At 41.0% G+C, this 15,323-nt stretch overlaps 1 protein-coding gene across 1 annotated transcript in view; it reads left to right on the top strand.

Moving 5' to 3' along the window:
- The window catches only part of ST8SIA6 (ST8 alpha-N-acetyl-neuraminide alpha-2,8-sialyltransferase 6), a 79,422-nt gene that overhangs the window by 56,124 nt on the left and 7,975 nt on the right, over positions 1-15,323 (top strand). The window contains exons 5-6 of the mRNA XM_033934296.1: positions 4,020-4,132; positions 14,033-14,125. Coding sequence (XP_033790187.1) covers positions 4,020-4,132; positions 14,033-14,125 — 206 coding nt within the window. The remainder of the gene's footprint in view (positions 1-4,019; positions 4,133-14,032; positions 14,126-15,323) is intronic.

Below are 15,323 nucleotides of genomic sequence, written 5' to 3'. Positions count from 1 at the left end.
CCCATATTTAATAGCTCATAAGTGAAAAACAAACTTCCAAACCTTAACAGTGAAGTGCCAAAATCACAAGCATAAAATACCAAAACTTCGATAATAGACAAAAGGGCTAGAAATAAGTCACCTATCTGAAAAGGAAAATTTGGTTGCTGCTCAACAAAGGCTCCGTTTTGAGTGACTCTTCATCAGGAGCAGTCCCACAATTCTAAAAACAGCGCTCAGTAACCATCAGTTGGTATTCTTCAGTGGTTTAGAAGTGATGTTGAACCCGGGGAGTGTACTCCAAGGATCTAAAAAGAAGAACGTGTTGATATCAAATATAAAACTTTATTGTCCATACAAAACAGTTTTTAATTCATATAAAAACTGCAGATCATTCAATATCATCATTCAAACCATGAGGTTTAAATGCCTGCAAAGTGTATATCCAATATTTATGTTTATGTTTATTATTAATGAACACTTTGTATACTGCTTAGCTAAACAAAAAGACCAAAGTGGTTTCCGAACAACTAATACATGTTATAATAAGTAGAAAAGATTTTCATTATGATAGGAAAGCTCGATACCCAAACAGCGCAGATGACAATCTTTCATCGCAATCATACTATGACCGATATTCTCACTGAAGTCAAGGCCCTTTAATATTAAAGAAAAGCCAATTGAAAATAATATGCCTTGATTTGCCTTTTAAAATTCTTAAAAGATTCTTCCTTACTTCGTGCTATAGGTAAATTTATCCATAAAGTGGGAGCTAAATAAAAGAATGTGCGGTCCTTGGTAGATGCAAGACGTGCTCTAGAAATGCGAGGCATGTTCATTCTGGTATCATTCAATGATCTAAGGCGTCTACTAGGGACATACAGCATCGCCAGTGATGAGGGGTAAAGAGGCTCCAGTTCAAACAATGCTCTTTGAGCCAATATCAGTATCTTAAAATATATCCTATACTTTACAGGAAGGCAGTGAAATAAAAAAAAAAACATTAGGGTCATATTCCCTAAGATGAGTGCTACCCAATAGGCGAAAAGCTGCATTTTGAAAGATTTGCAGTTACTTTAACTCTCTGGAAAATATTCCTGTATATACCAAATTACTATAATTTGATTTAACAACAAAAATACCTGCAGGAGAGTATGAAAGGCAACTTCCTTCAAAAAAAACTCATAAGCGCCCTAAATTGCCTTAAAGTTCCAAATCCTCATTTTACTACGGCTAAAACGTGTTCCTCAAATGTCAGCTGAAAATCAATTAAAAATACCTAGATATTTAAAATTATCACCCGCTCCCACTGCTCCCCCCCCTCCCCCTACTTGGTCTCTCTCGCGGTATCTCATACCTTCCAACCCTACCTTCGCTATTGCTTGTACCTTTGCTAAAACTCTGTTAAAGCGTTCCCACGCTCCCTTCTGCGTTGCTTGTAACTTTGTTAAAATTTTGTAAATCCGTGTGTCATGGCGGATCTTAATTAACTGATGTGAACCACCTAGAACTTATTGGGTATGGCGTATACAAGAATAAAATTATTATTATTATTATTTACCACTCTTATACTATGATGATCCAGCCTTAAATTGAACTGAAGCCTATCTCTGCCCCCAGCTGTACAGCAGGCAATAGTTTTCAAAATATTTAATACCAGCCGGTCATTCATCAGCCAATCAGCAATTTTTCCAAACAATTTTGTAATAGATGCTAATCTAACGTATGAGGTGAGAGCCTGTACACTAACAGAATATTGTCAGCATATATGTATAAGTTCTCACACCTACTTCCTGAATCATTCTAACTAAAGAAACTAGATAAGTTCTCTTATTGTCTTGAAATTGGTCACAGATGTGTTCAATGACAAACCAAAACAATTCTGTGAATTGGTGTCCTTTTTCGACACAATGAGTAAACGCATATATCTCCCCCCCCCCCCCCCACATACACACACTTTTATAAAACCATGTTAGCATTTTTTATCGCCGGTCGCAGTAGTAAAAGTTCCGATGCTCATAGGAATTCTATAAGCATCAGAGCTTTTACTGCCACGGCCGACGATAAAAAATGCTAACACGGCCTCATACAGGGGTGGGGGTGGGGGGGATAATTTGTTGCATGGACAAACAAAAGCATACACTACAATAGCAGAATTGCAAGAGATGCTAGAGGTGAGATGGTAAGTATAACCATTACTTGGATGAGACTATTAAGAAAGCAGAATGTGGTGCAGGCACTGCAATTCCCACATGGTTTATGTTGGCCTTGATAATAGTAAGATCACAATTTGTGAAGAAACCAAATGATCGGCCAAATTCTTTCCTCTTGAAAGCCATACAAGCACCGTCCTTAAAAATCTGATGCAATAGAAGAACATGCCAGTGTTTGTAAATGCTTTGGGCAATACTAGAAGCCATGGTGGAATAAGGAAGCACACAGATTTAGTAGTGTAGGTTTATGTTTGTCCATGCAGCAAATTATATATAGGATATACAATTCGTCCGGCTAAATTGAGGCTCTTGGAACATCGAAGTAGAATTAATAAGCAACTGCTAAGCCCCTGTGGTTGCTCATTGTGTAGAAAAAGGACACTGATTTTTTAAGTTTGTCATTGGAACGCATTTCTGACCGATTTCAAGGGGTTCAAGGAAGGTTCAAGGAAGGTTTAGATAGATTCCTAAAGGATAAGGGGATTGAGGGGTACAGACAAAAGCAGAGGTAGGTTATAGAGATGGTAAAGAAACCACCTCAGAGGTCAAAGACCTGATGGGCCGCCGCGAGAGCGGACCGCTGGGCGCGATGGACCCCTGGTCTGACCCAGCGGAGGCAACTCTTATGTTCTTATGTTCTAGAGATATTCACTGTACAGGCATTTAAACCTCAGGGTCTGAATATACACTGTGAATGGTCTGTGGTTCTCTGAAGTTTTTGTATGAATTAAAAAGTATTTTATATGGACAATAAAGTTTTACGTTTAACATCATCAAATTCTTCTTTTTAGATCCATGGAGTGCACTGCTCAGGTTTACCATCAATTCTGTGCTGTTGAAGAATACCGATAGAAGGTTATCAAGGGCTGTTTTTGGAATTAACTGTGGGACTGCTTCTGATGAAGAGTCACTTGAAACGGAGCCTTTGCTCAGCAGCCACCCGATTTTCATTTTCAGATAAGTGGCTTATTTCAAGTTGTTTTGTCTTATTAATTAATTTTGGCATTTCATGCTTGGGATTTTGGCACTTCGCTATTGATTTTTTATGGTCTTAAATTTATGAGCTATACAATACGGAACTATGATATATGTATACTGTTATACACACAGTTTGAATTAAGAAATTGTGGAAGACAACATGATATAAAGCGAGCATAATATAGAATCTGTTCCGTTATGTGGGCAGTCTGTACCTTTTTCTCATGGACTAAGATGATCCTTCCTAAAATGTTTCCATCGTCTAACAATTGAATGGGTTGTCCCATATTTTGTGTGTTCAATTATTAGGGTGGTTTTTTGACATTAATGGTTTAGTGCAGGGGTGGCCAATCTGCGGCCCAAAGGCTGCATGCGGCCCAGTGAAGTATTTTGTGCGGCCCCGGTTGAGGGCGATGCAGTGTTTTCCTCTGCTGCCCTCAGGTGTTTACCGTCTTGCCGGCTTCCTCCTCTGTCCTGCTGCAGTGTTTGCGCGTTTGTGCAGCCCCAGAAATATTTTTTTCAGCCAATGCGGCCCAGGGAAGCCAAAAGGATGGACACCCCTGGTTTAGTGTTTGACCCCTATCCCCCCTATTTTAACTATTTAGAAACTGGGAGTATTGGGTTTGGCCAGGCATTAGTGACCTGGATTGGCCACCATGAGAACGGGCTACTGGGCTTGATGGACCATTGCTCAGACCTAGTAAGGCTATTCTTATGTTTTTATTTATTCTCTACAGCTAGTCTAGTATGTAGCCTTGCTTGTCTTCAGGTTATACTTTTCCCAGATTGAAATAATTTTAAAAAATATATATATAACAGAAGTCTTTCTCTATTTGTTTTCTCTATCAGTCCCAGCCCTTCTCGGGATATCCTTTCAAGCACTGTGCTGTAGTTGGAAATGGAGGGAATCTGAAAAACAGCAGCTGTGGAGATGAAATAGATGAGTCAGAGTTTGTATTCAGGTAATCTTGGTTATAGCATCTTGTGTGCTTTGAAACTTGCTTTAAATAACCACTGAACCCAGTCATGCTATCACGCAATCCTCTGATCTGCATGATGATAGAGTAACAGCAGGTGCTAATTGAAAATGTTGGCACAAGCTAGATACCAATATTTATATAAACGAGAGGAAAAAAAAGGGTCTGTCAAACAAGGGACAAATTTTAAAGTGCCCGGCAGCTTCCACTAATTTAAAACCCTGGGTCTTAAAGTTAATTTTCAAAGGGAAGCTGTCCATGAGTTTCCATGTTTAAAATCTAGGCAGTTGATTACTTTGGGGGGTCTACAAAGTGGACACTAAGGGCTCTTTTTACACAGGCGCGCTAATGGTTTTAGGGCGGACGCCAGCAGCTACCGCCTCCTTTTAAGCAGGCGGTAATTTTTCGGCTAGCGCACGCTAATCTTGTGTGTGCGCTAAAAACGCTAGCGCACCTTAGTAAAAGGAGCCCTAATATTTACAGTACATGTCAATTATTTGCATAAATATCAAAAATCATGGCAAATTCACACATATGTGTGCATTGTAGGCACATAATTGCCAAAAATCTATCTCGGCTCTAGTCTATAAAACACGTATAGATCACATAGCAAGTATTTGACACATAGGTGAAGTCTGGGTCAGACTCGCACATACACACACGAACTTATAGGCTACTATAAGTTACATATGTATCTCCCACTTTAGGCGCAAGCATTTACACCAGCAATATGTCTGACATGTGCTTTCTCCTGAATTATAGGCATATATTTCACCTGTTACATTAGCTTTCTATAAGAGAAAGCAGGTGTCTACTTTCTTTTATAGAATGGGTTCCACTTAGGAATTTTGTAGATGCCCTAAATATAGTTTTACTGTTAAAGAATTATCTCCTTTGTCCCTCAAATGGGATCATAAGAACATAAGAACTGCCATCTCCGGATCAGACCTTCGGTCCATCAAGTCCGGCGATCCGCGCACACGGAGGCCCAGCCAGGTGTACATCTGGCGTAATTTTAGTCACCCATATCCCTCTATGCCTCTCGTAAGGAGATGTGCATCTAGTTTGCTTTTAAATCCTAAAACGGTGGATTCCGCAATAACCTCCTCTGGGAGAGCATTCCAGGTGTCCACCACTCGTTGCGTGAAGCAGAACTTCCTGATATTTGTCCTGGACTTGTCCTCCCTTAGTTTCAGTCCATGTCCTCTTGTCCATGTCCCTGCACGTATTGTATCTTTCTTGCCATCCCCCATCCCTGGACCCACCCACTCGCCATAGGCAGAAGTAGTGAGGGTATGAGATAAGGGATCTTTATATCATAAGGAGTTTATCTCAGTCACTTTTTAAGGTATCCTTTTACAAAGGTGTGCTAGCGTTTTTAGCACATGCACCGGATTAGTGCGTGCTATAGCGTGTGCTTCCTGAAAAACTACCGCCAGCTCAAGAGGAGGCGGTAGCGGCTAGCATGCGCGCCTTTGTAAAAGGAGCCCTAAATGTCAGTTTTCTAAGAAATGTTTCATTTAGCTCACTAAAAGGCTCCTTTTACTAAAGTACACTAATGCAGTGTTTCCCTAGTTGGTCCTAAAGTACCCCTATGCCAGCCAGGTTTTCAGGCTATCTATAATGAATATGCATGAGATCGATTTGCATATAATGGTGGCAGTGTATGAAAATTGATGCCATGCGTATTCATTGTGGATATTCTGAAAATTCAACTGACAAGGAGGCACTCCAGTACTGATTTGGGAAACAACACTACGCTAACGGATTTAGTGCGAACTAATGATTAGCACGTGCTAAATACTAAGAAGCAATTTTAGTCCTAGTGCTAAAAGTCACAACTAATAGCCTAATGCTGTTATATCTAAAATGTGTTATCAGTAACTACTACTATTTATCATTTCTATAGATTTGGAAGGTGTTCCGCAGGGGTCGGTACTCAGACCGCTGCTGTTCAATATATTTCTAAACGATCTAGAAACAGGGACGAAGTGCGAAGTAATAAAATTCGCAGACGACACCAAACTATTTAGTAGAGTTGAGACTAAAGAGGACTGCGAGGAATTACAAAAGGACCTGAATAACCTAGAAGAGTGGGCGATGAGATGGCAGATGAACTTTAATGTAGAGAAATGTAAAGTCTTGCATGTAGGGAACAGAAACCCGAAGTACAGCTATACAATGGGAGGGCTGGTAATGGGTGAAAGTGCCCAAGAAAAGGACTTGGGGATAATAGGGGACAACACAATGAAGCACAGTGCGCAGCGGCCTCTAAGAAGGCAAATAGAATGCTGGGTATTATCAAAAAAGGCATTACAATAAGATCGAAAGAGGTCATCCTGCTGTTGTATCGGACAATGGTGCGCCCGCATCTGGAGTACTGCGTCCAATATTGGTCGCCCTACCTTAAGAAGGATATGGCGATACTCGAGAGGGTTCAGAAAAGAGCGACGCGATTGATAAGAGTTATGGAAAGCCTTTCATATGCTGAAAGATTAGAGAAACTGGGGCTCTTTTCCCTGGAAAAGCGGAGACTTAGAAGGGACATGATAGAGACTTACAAGATCATGAAGGGCACAGAGAAAATGGAGAGGGACAGATTCTTCAAACTTTCGAAAACTACAAGAAGGAGAGGGCATTCAGAAAAATTAAGAAGGGACAGATTCAGAACCAATGCTAGGAAGTTCTTCTTCACCAAAGGATGGTGGATTCCTGGAATGCGCTTCCAGAGGGTGTGATAGGACAGGGCACGGTATTAGGGTTCAAGAAGGAATTGGATGAATTCCTGAAGAAAAAAGGGATAGAAGGGTATAGATAGAGATCTGGACCTGATGGGCTGCCGTGTGAATGGACTGCTGGGCAGGATGGACCCCTGGTCTGACCCAGCAGAGGCACAGCTTATGTTCTTATGTATGCAGTGCTGTACATTTAACATTCAATAGACGGTCCCTGCTCATAAGAGCTTACAATCTAATTTAAGAGCTAGATCCCATCTGCAGAGTACTACACATGATTAACTCTAGCTGTGCGTTCCAAACTTTCTTTCCCCACCATAACTGCTTCTCCATAACCACCAATCTTTTAGATTCCTGGTGAAAATGTTATAAATTTAGTTGCATAGTCCTAGTTACTTTTGAACAGGACCAATTTACTGTAAATGCTTACGGTTAGATTTAATTTATGGTGACCACAGTTAGGCAGCAAAATGACAAAAAGATTGTGGAACAGAAGATCAGATGTGCCAGTTTGTAGTTTAATAAGCATCCATATAACTTAAAAACAAAACAAGCCTCTAATGTAAGCTGGTCTCATGACACCAACTTACATTGGAGGCTTGTGTGCTGTGCTTGTCATTTGTAGTCTCTTAAACTTCTTGTATTTATTTATTTATTTTTTACTTTCATGTTTATATATTTAAGACAGCCAAGGACCCTATAAGATCCCTGAGGAAGGCATTTTGGGGTCCTTTTACTAAGGCACGCAAACTGATTTTAGTGCACGCTAAATCAATTAGCGCGTGCTAAATCAGTTATAATTAACTCCTTAATTCCCAAAGTTAGGCACCTTGGGTGGCAATTCTGTAAAGGGGTATGATATGCACCAGTTCTTCATGGTGCACCTAAGTAGTGTAAATAGTAGTATAAGTAAATGGTAGGCCAATCACATACGCCAGGTTAATGGCAGGCATTAAAAGAAAGAAACAAACAGAAGAAGAAAAAGGACAAACGCACACGTAATGTGCCAGTGCAAACAGTAAAATGAGAAGCGAACAGATGAATTAGAAAATAAATATTGAAATCATAATCAATTTATGAGGCAGGAAAGAGTCTGAGAAACATGCCATATGAAATATGCTATAGTGCATATCAAAAAAGAAGAATCTCCGAGGTAGAGTGCAGGCATAGGCAAAACAGCTTGAAAAAAAAACAACCAATAAACAGTAAGACTCAGAGGAAAACAGGCACTGAGCGCAGAGAGGGGGAGAACAAATAATAAAGGGAAAGAAACATCAAGAATCAGGGTACTACGATGACATAGTCTGCCACAAAATGCAGGAGACACAGCAACACAAACACCAAGTAGTACATTGAGGCATAAAAAGAAGATAAAGAAATATGCACAGGGAGAGGGAGGGGAGAATATGAAGGGAGATGCCACAAAAATTCAGGAAGAAGAAAAGCAAGCAATAAAAGGTTCAAATATTCATTTGTTAGGGTTCATCAGATAAAGTAAAAAGAAAAAAATAATGGTAATAACCTCGTTGTAGGAGAAAATCAGGTGAAAGAAAATGGAGTTGTATCGAGAGAGGAAAGCAGGAGGGAGAAGAAGGCAGTTCAAAATGGTGACGAAAGCACATGTAATAGATAAACAATCAGAAACTGTAAAATGCTGTAAAACCAAACAAGTGAACGAGAATTCAGCATTTGCAAAAGTGAACACAGATATCCCAATAAGGGGAAAGGTCAAAACCAGTGAAGAAAGTTGAAGTTTGAACTGTAGCTAAGTCTAACAGTGATACTGGACAGGCACCAGTGAACGAGGGCAAGACAGTCAGGTTCCCATTCCTTTGGACTGAATTTGATCCAGATGCTCTTGGAGTAAATCAGGTGAGTCAAACACTTTGGTAGCATTGTTTATAGTAACAGTCATTCTTGCTGGGTATTGCAGACCATATTGGGCATTCATTGATTTTAATCTGGGTCTCATAGCCAGAAAGGACTTTCTTTTTCTGGCAGTAGTTTGAGCCAGATCAGGAACAATAAAAATCTTTCTTCCATCGATGATCAATCCAGTGTGTGCTCTAGCTGCAGTGAGTATACGCAGAGCTTGTTGAAAGCGGAGAAATCTAACAACAATCGGGCGTGGGGAAGATTGATTTTGTGTCATTCTGGAGGGAACTCTGTGAGAGCGTTCAATATCAATGTCATTTTCAGGCTCAAGCTGTAGTACTTTAGGTAACCATTTCTGTAGAAAAGCAGTCATGTCAGACCCCCCTCAATTCCTTCCTTTAAGCCAATAATTCTCAAATTATTTCTACGACTGCGATTAGCCAGATCTTCCAGGTCTTGTTCCAGCTTTTTGAAACGTTTGTCTATAAGGCTCTGAGATTGTGCTGATTCCAGCGCAGCAGTGTCAGCACGTGCTTCAAGCTTTTCAATGCGCAGCTGAAAGTTGGATAGTGAAGTGTTAATCTCAGCCAGATCATCTTTTAATTCTCTGGTAGCTTCAAAGTGTTTAGTTGTCAATTCCCTGAGGGCACGAAGTTCATCCAGTACAATATCACTTGCAGTAGTGGCTTTCTTTTCAGGTGAAAGTTTTTCAGGAGTTGGTGGATCCGGTTTGGTTCTTTTCATACCAGCAGGAGAGCTAGTACCTACATCCATTTTACATGGTTTTGATGCTGACATTTTCCTCTATCTGGATTGCAGAAAAAAATATGCTTTTTGATGGATATGTTTAGTCCGGCTTTGAAAAAAATTGAAGTAAAGGAGGAGAGCAAAGTTCAGGCTTCCATCTTGTCTAGAGCTCGGACACCCCCCCCAGTCTGGCTAAATCTCTAATGTTAGGTTAGTCTCTCAATGGATACTCAGAAACCATAGGGATTGTTTCCTTTAGAAAAGCAAGTCTGAAAATACATTATTTTTCTAATTTAAAATTACTTCTTTTTTTTTTTTTTATATATAATTTTGAATACTTTACAATATCCAAAAGTTCAAAAGAAAAAGGATATCACATAAAATAAATAATACATAATCAAATCATACATACAAAGTTCCTTTCAAGCCCACATTAATGGGGAGTATATCTTGCTATTTCTAAAAATAAAGTTCAGGAGATATAAAGAATGGTAATTCTTGGTTCATAATTATAAACCCTGAATCATTCCTTAATCTAGGATACTATTATATTAATTCTCCTCATTTTTCTCAGTAAGGTGAAACAAATCTCATTTCTATTTCTTTTCTCTTGCAATTAAGAATTGTTGTAGTTGTATTGGATCCCAAAAAGAATATTCGATATCTTGTAGTTTAATCATACATTTACAGGGAAATTTCAGGTAAAAGGATGCATCCAGTGCCAATACTCTGTCCTTCAATTTCAAAAATTCTTTCCTCCTCAACTGTGTGGTTCTGGATACATCCGGAAAAATCCTGACCAAATCCCCACAAAATTTTGTTAACCTATTTTTAAAATAAAGTCTCATTATCAACATTTTATCCATCTCGCTCATGCATGTTATTACCAGGGTGGACCGAGTCTGAATCACATCCTGTGTGTCTTCTAGAAATTCAGTCAAATTTACCTCTGGTGTGGTCAGATGGTCCTCCCCCTGGGCAGATTCAAGTTTTTTGAAAGGAATATAATAATAATTATTTATTGGAAAATTCTCTGCATTGGCCAATCCCAGTACTTTAAAGAATTTCCTTAATAAAATCTCAGGTGACAACAAGTGAGTTACTGGAAAATTGACCAAGCGTAGATTTTTCACTCTATTCATATTTTCCATAGATTCAATTTTAGAATGTATTACAGTTGAATTTTTAACAGCTGATACAGAAACAGTTTGCAAATTATTACATTGATTTTCCACCACATTCAGTCGTTTATCCAAACAACCTAGGTTAGCATCCACATTTTCTAATTTAGAAGAAACTGACTGGGAATAATCTCCCATTTGCTTCATCGTTGTCCTGAGAAACCCTTCAACCCTAGATATACCTAACCATAAGCCTTTTAAGGTAATATCCTGTGTTTCTTCTGTTCGTGTGCTTTCATCCACTCCACCAGAAAATATCAAAGGTTTAGATATTTCAGCATATATTAGTTTACTTGAATGGGTGGATGAAATCACTTGAGCATCAGATGTAGCGGGGGTTATATTCCCACTATCACTGGGTACTGGATGAAGGGGAGGAGTACGATTGAGAGGACTCATTGAGGCTCCTGACAAAGAGGAGTCTGCTTCTGGTGGTATCACTGGTGGATTATCCAAAAATAATAATAAATGTCTGTCCATTGGACCTGATACCACTGGTGTAGAGCTTTTAGGTTTTATCTTTCTTTTACCCATATTCTTAAAAACGTATAAAGGTATATAGAAAGATTTTATAAATTACCAGACCAGCTTCCGGCTCCCGGGCTCCTCGTGGCTCCTCGTGGCTCACAAGGGGCCTGGCGTGCCCCTTAGGGCACGCCCCTTCAGCCACGCCCTGCGGCCGCGGCTTGATTTTAAGACTGTGGCGATGGACCCGGTGATCAAGGGGTCCGTCTCTGTAAGTGCCTGCACGGCGGTAAGAAAAGGCAGCAAACCGCTGCTGCGGGTGAGCAGGAAGCAAACAATTCTCTCCTCTCGAGCTGTATCCTCAGTGGCAAGTCTCCTAAGTTCAGCCACGGCGGCGGCTTGATTTTAAGGCTGTGGAGACGGACCCGGCGATCAAGGGGTCCGTCTCTGTAAGTGCCTGCACGGCGGTAAGAAAAGGCAGCAAACCGCTGCTGCGGGTGAGCAGGAAGCAAACAATTCTCTCCTCTCGAGCTGTATCCTCAGTGGCAAGTCTCCTGAGTTCAGCCGCGGCGGTGGCTTGATTTTAAGGCTGTGGAGACGGACCCGGTGATCAAGGGGTCCATCTCTGTAAGTGCCTGCACGGCGGTAAGAAAAGGCAGCAAACCGCTGCTGCGGGTGAGCAGGAAGCAAACAATTCTCTCCTCTCAAGCTGTATCCTCAGTGGCAAGTCTCCCGAGTTCAGCCGTGGCGACGGCTTGATTTTAAGGCAGTGGAGACGGACCCGATGATCAAGGGGTCCGTCTCTGTAAGTGCCTGCACGGCGGTAAGAAAAGACAGCAAACCGCTGCTGCGGGTGAGCAGGAAGCAAACAATTCTCTCCTCTCGAGCTATATCCTCAGTGGCAAGTCTCCCCTACTTCTAAAGTGTTTAGGTTCAGCTGCTCTTGGTAACAGGCTATTGTTGATGTTTACAACATGGATTACCGAAGGTAATGCACTTCTCCCTCCAGATTCGCCGTGATAGGGGATTAACAGAACCGCAAATACAGAAAAATCGCAAATAACTTTTTCATATGTTATTCGCTGTTTTCTATTAAAAACCATTGTGAATATGGTGGAACCGCGAATAAAATGGTGGGAGACCTGGCCTGTTCCTGAAGGAGAGGCAAAACACGGTGAAGAAAGTGCTGGGAATCAGCGATTTTCTCTCTAAACGCTTGGAATCAGCGATTTCTCTATGCAAGCTGGTGTAATTTGAGGGGAGGAGCCAGCAAGCTAAAAAACATGAATAATCGAAACCGCAAATGCTGAAACCGCAAATACAGAGGGAGAAGTGTACCCAGGTAACTATTTAATTGCCTGAGCAAATTCCATTGTAAATTGCCTTAATACTGTCTCCAAAAACTAAATATCTCTGTTAAGGACACACACACAGGGGCTGAAAAGAATTCCATGAGACATGCTCTGCATGTTTTCCTCATGTTTAACTTTAAACATTCATCAAATGTAATATGACTGTAGCAAATGTAATATAACTATGTAGCAAATGTAATATAACTATGTAGCAAAATATACCAGTCAGACACAAACATATACACTCAAATATAAGCCTATCCAAGCTATGGCGTACCGAGGATGACTGGCACCCAGGGCGGTGGTGCCCCTCTCCCGCCCTATCCCCCCCACCACACTCCCCTTCCCCATACTTTTTTTTAACTTCGGCACAAGCAGTGATGAATTTGCTGCCCTTGTCGGCGTCAGAGCTCTCTCTCTCTCGGAGATCTTGGAGAGAGTGTGAACTCGCAGGCCTTGAGCATGCGCAGATGCTCAAGGCCCAGCAAAGAAGAGGAAGCCGATCTTCGGGCACCGGCACCAACGCACAGGACATGCCGGTGCCGGTGCAGAGGCTGAGATGAAAGTAAGAAGCGGGTTCAGGTGGGTCTGGGGGACTTCAGATCGCGGCGGGGGGGAGGGGGCTGGATCACAGGGGGGGGGGGGCCTTCGGAGGGAGCAGTGCCGGTTCTCGTGGGGGGGGATAGAGCAGCACCGCTGGCCTCGGGGGGTGGGATATACGAGTATTTTGCTTTACGAGCATGCTTCTGGAACGAATTATGCTCGTAAACCAAGGTACCACTGTATAATGTTTCCTGGATTTACTTCTTGAAAGCTGCTCCAAGCATTTTTACTCCCCATCCAACCATTCAACAGTGACTGCCATTTCTTACTCTCTCCTACCTCTCTCCCATGTAACTGGCACCAATGATCGACATTTCTTACTACTTTCTCTGGGCTGCTGCTACTGCCGCCATTGCCATCAACAAGAAATAAAAGCAAGCTAGATCAATAAGGGTCCTTCAGTATGTGCAGATGCTGGCTCTGGAGCTGGGAAGCCTTCAGCATGTGCAGATGCTCAATGCCCCATGCCGGTCCAGCTTGCTCTCATTTTCTTGTCAACTGTGGTAGCAGCAGCCAAGAAGGAGTGGTCATAAATGCCAGTCAGGGTGGGGGAGTGAGCTGGAAGCTAGACGCTAGAGAGAAATGCTGGTCATTGCTGGGGTGGGTGGGAGGGAGGAATAACAGTAATGGTGTGCTGCCCTGACTTTTAGCAAAGATCCCAATTTTGAGCTTTTTTTTTTTGTAGTCTAAAAATCTTAGTTTATAGTCGAATATATACGGTATAATCATCTTAATATTTAGCTAATTGACCATAATACATTCTAGCCACTAACCACTGCTATTGTGACCATATACAGTACATATGAAATAGCAGTCTAAAGTGTTTCTCTCTCTCTTTAATTTGAATTAATAATGAATATGATTATTCGCTGTCTTCTAAATGTGCAGCTTGCTGATGGTTTTTAATTCCCTGTTTCTGAATTTCAGGTGCAATCTCCCACCTATCTTAGGAAATGTTACTAAAGACGTTGGAAACAAAACAAACCTTGTGACTGTTAATCCAAGCATCATAACCCTAAAGTGAGTATTAAAGAAGATTATAGTTTTTTAATAATATTATTTACATTGCTTTTTTTGTTTTCTAAATCTTTATTAAATTTTCAAGGCTAATACAAAGTGCATAAAATTATACTACTTTAATAATCAGAATCAGCACTTACAATCCATCAGTAACAATACAAAATGAATCACCCCCCCCCCTCCCTTCCAGTACATTTAATCAAGGAATAAAACAAAAGAGATAACACCCTCTCCCACCCTTCCCTGGATGTGTATCTATATATATAAAATCGGAGGTATGTATGTGTGTGTGTATGTGCCGCGATCACGCAAAAACGGCTTGACCGATTTGAACGAAACTTGGTATGCAGATCCCTCACTATCTGGGATGATATGTTCTGGGGGTCTCGCGGCCCACCTGCACACGTGGGCGGAGCTACAAACAGAAAATCAGATTTCACCCATTCATGTCAATGGAAAAAATGTAAAAAGCTGCCATTCTCACTGTAATTCAAAAACGGCTTGATCGATTTGAACGAAACTTAGTATGCAGATCCCTCACTACCTGGGGTGATATGTTCTGGGGGTCTCGCGGCCCACCTGTACAAGTGGGCGGAGCTACAAACAGAAAATCAGATTTCACCCATTCATGTCAATGGAAAAAATGTAAAAAGCTGCCATTCTCACAGTAATTCAAAAACGGCTTGACCGATTTGAACGAAACTTGGTATGCAGATCCCTCACTACCTGGGGTGATATGTTCTGGGGGTCTCATGGCCCACCTGCACATGTGGGCGGAGCTACAAACAGAAAATCAGATTTCACCCATTCATGTCAATGGAAAAAATGTAAAAAGCTGCCATTCTCACAGTAATTCAAAAACGGCTTGACCGGTTTGAACGAAACTTGGTATGCAGATCCCTCACTACCTGGGGTGATATGTTCTGGGGGTCTCGCGGCCCACAACTCTATGTTGCTTGCTCAAGGGTGGGTTCACCCAAGAATTTATATGTTCTTGCTCCAGGAGGTGAAACTAAAAATGTTGTTTATAATCACGTTTTGCGTTAGTTGTATTGTATTCATTTTGTCAAATATTTCACATTATAATTTGAATATTGTACTTTTTATTAAGCTGTAAAAAAATAATTTCATTCACCACTATAAAGTATCTTTATTTGAATCCATTTACAGTGTTATTGCTATAATTAAATACCCGTGC

The sequence above is a fragment of the Geotrypetes seraphini genome, chromosome 2, assembly GCF_902459505.1.
Source record: "Geotrypetes seraphini chromosome 2, aGeoSer1.1, whole genome shotgun sequence".
Lineage (NCBI taxonomy): Eukaryota > Metazoa > Chordata > Amphibia > Gymnophiona > Dermophiidae > Geotrypetes > Geotrypetes seraphini.
This window is presented reverse-complemented; position numbering and strand designations above follow the sequence as displayed.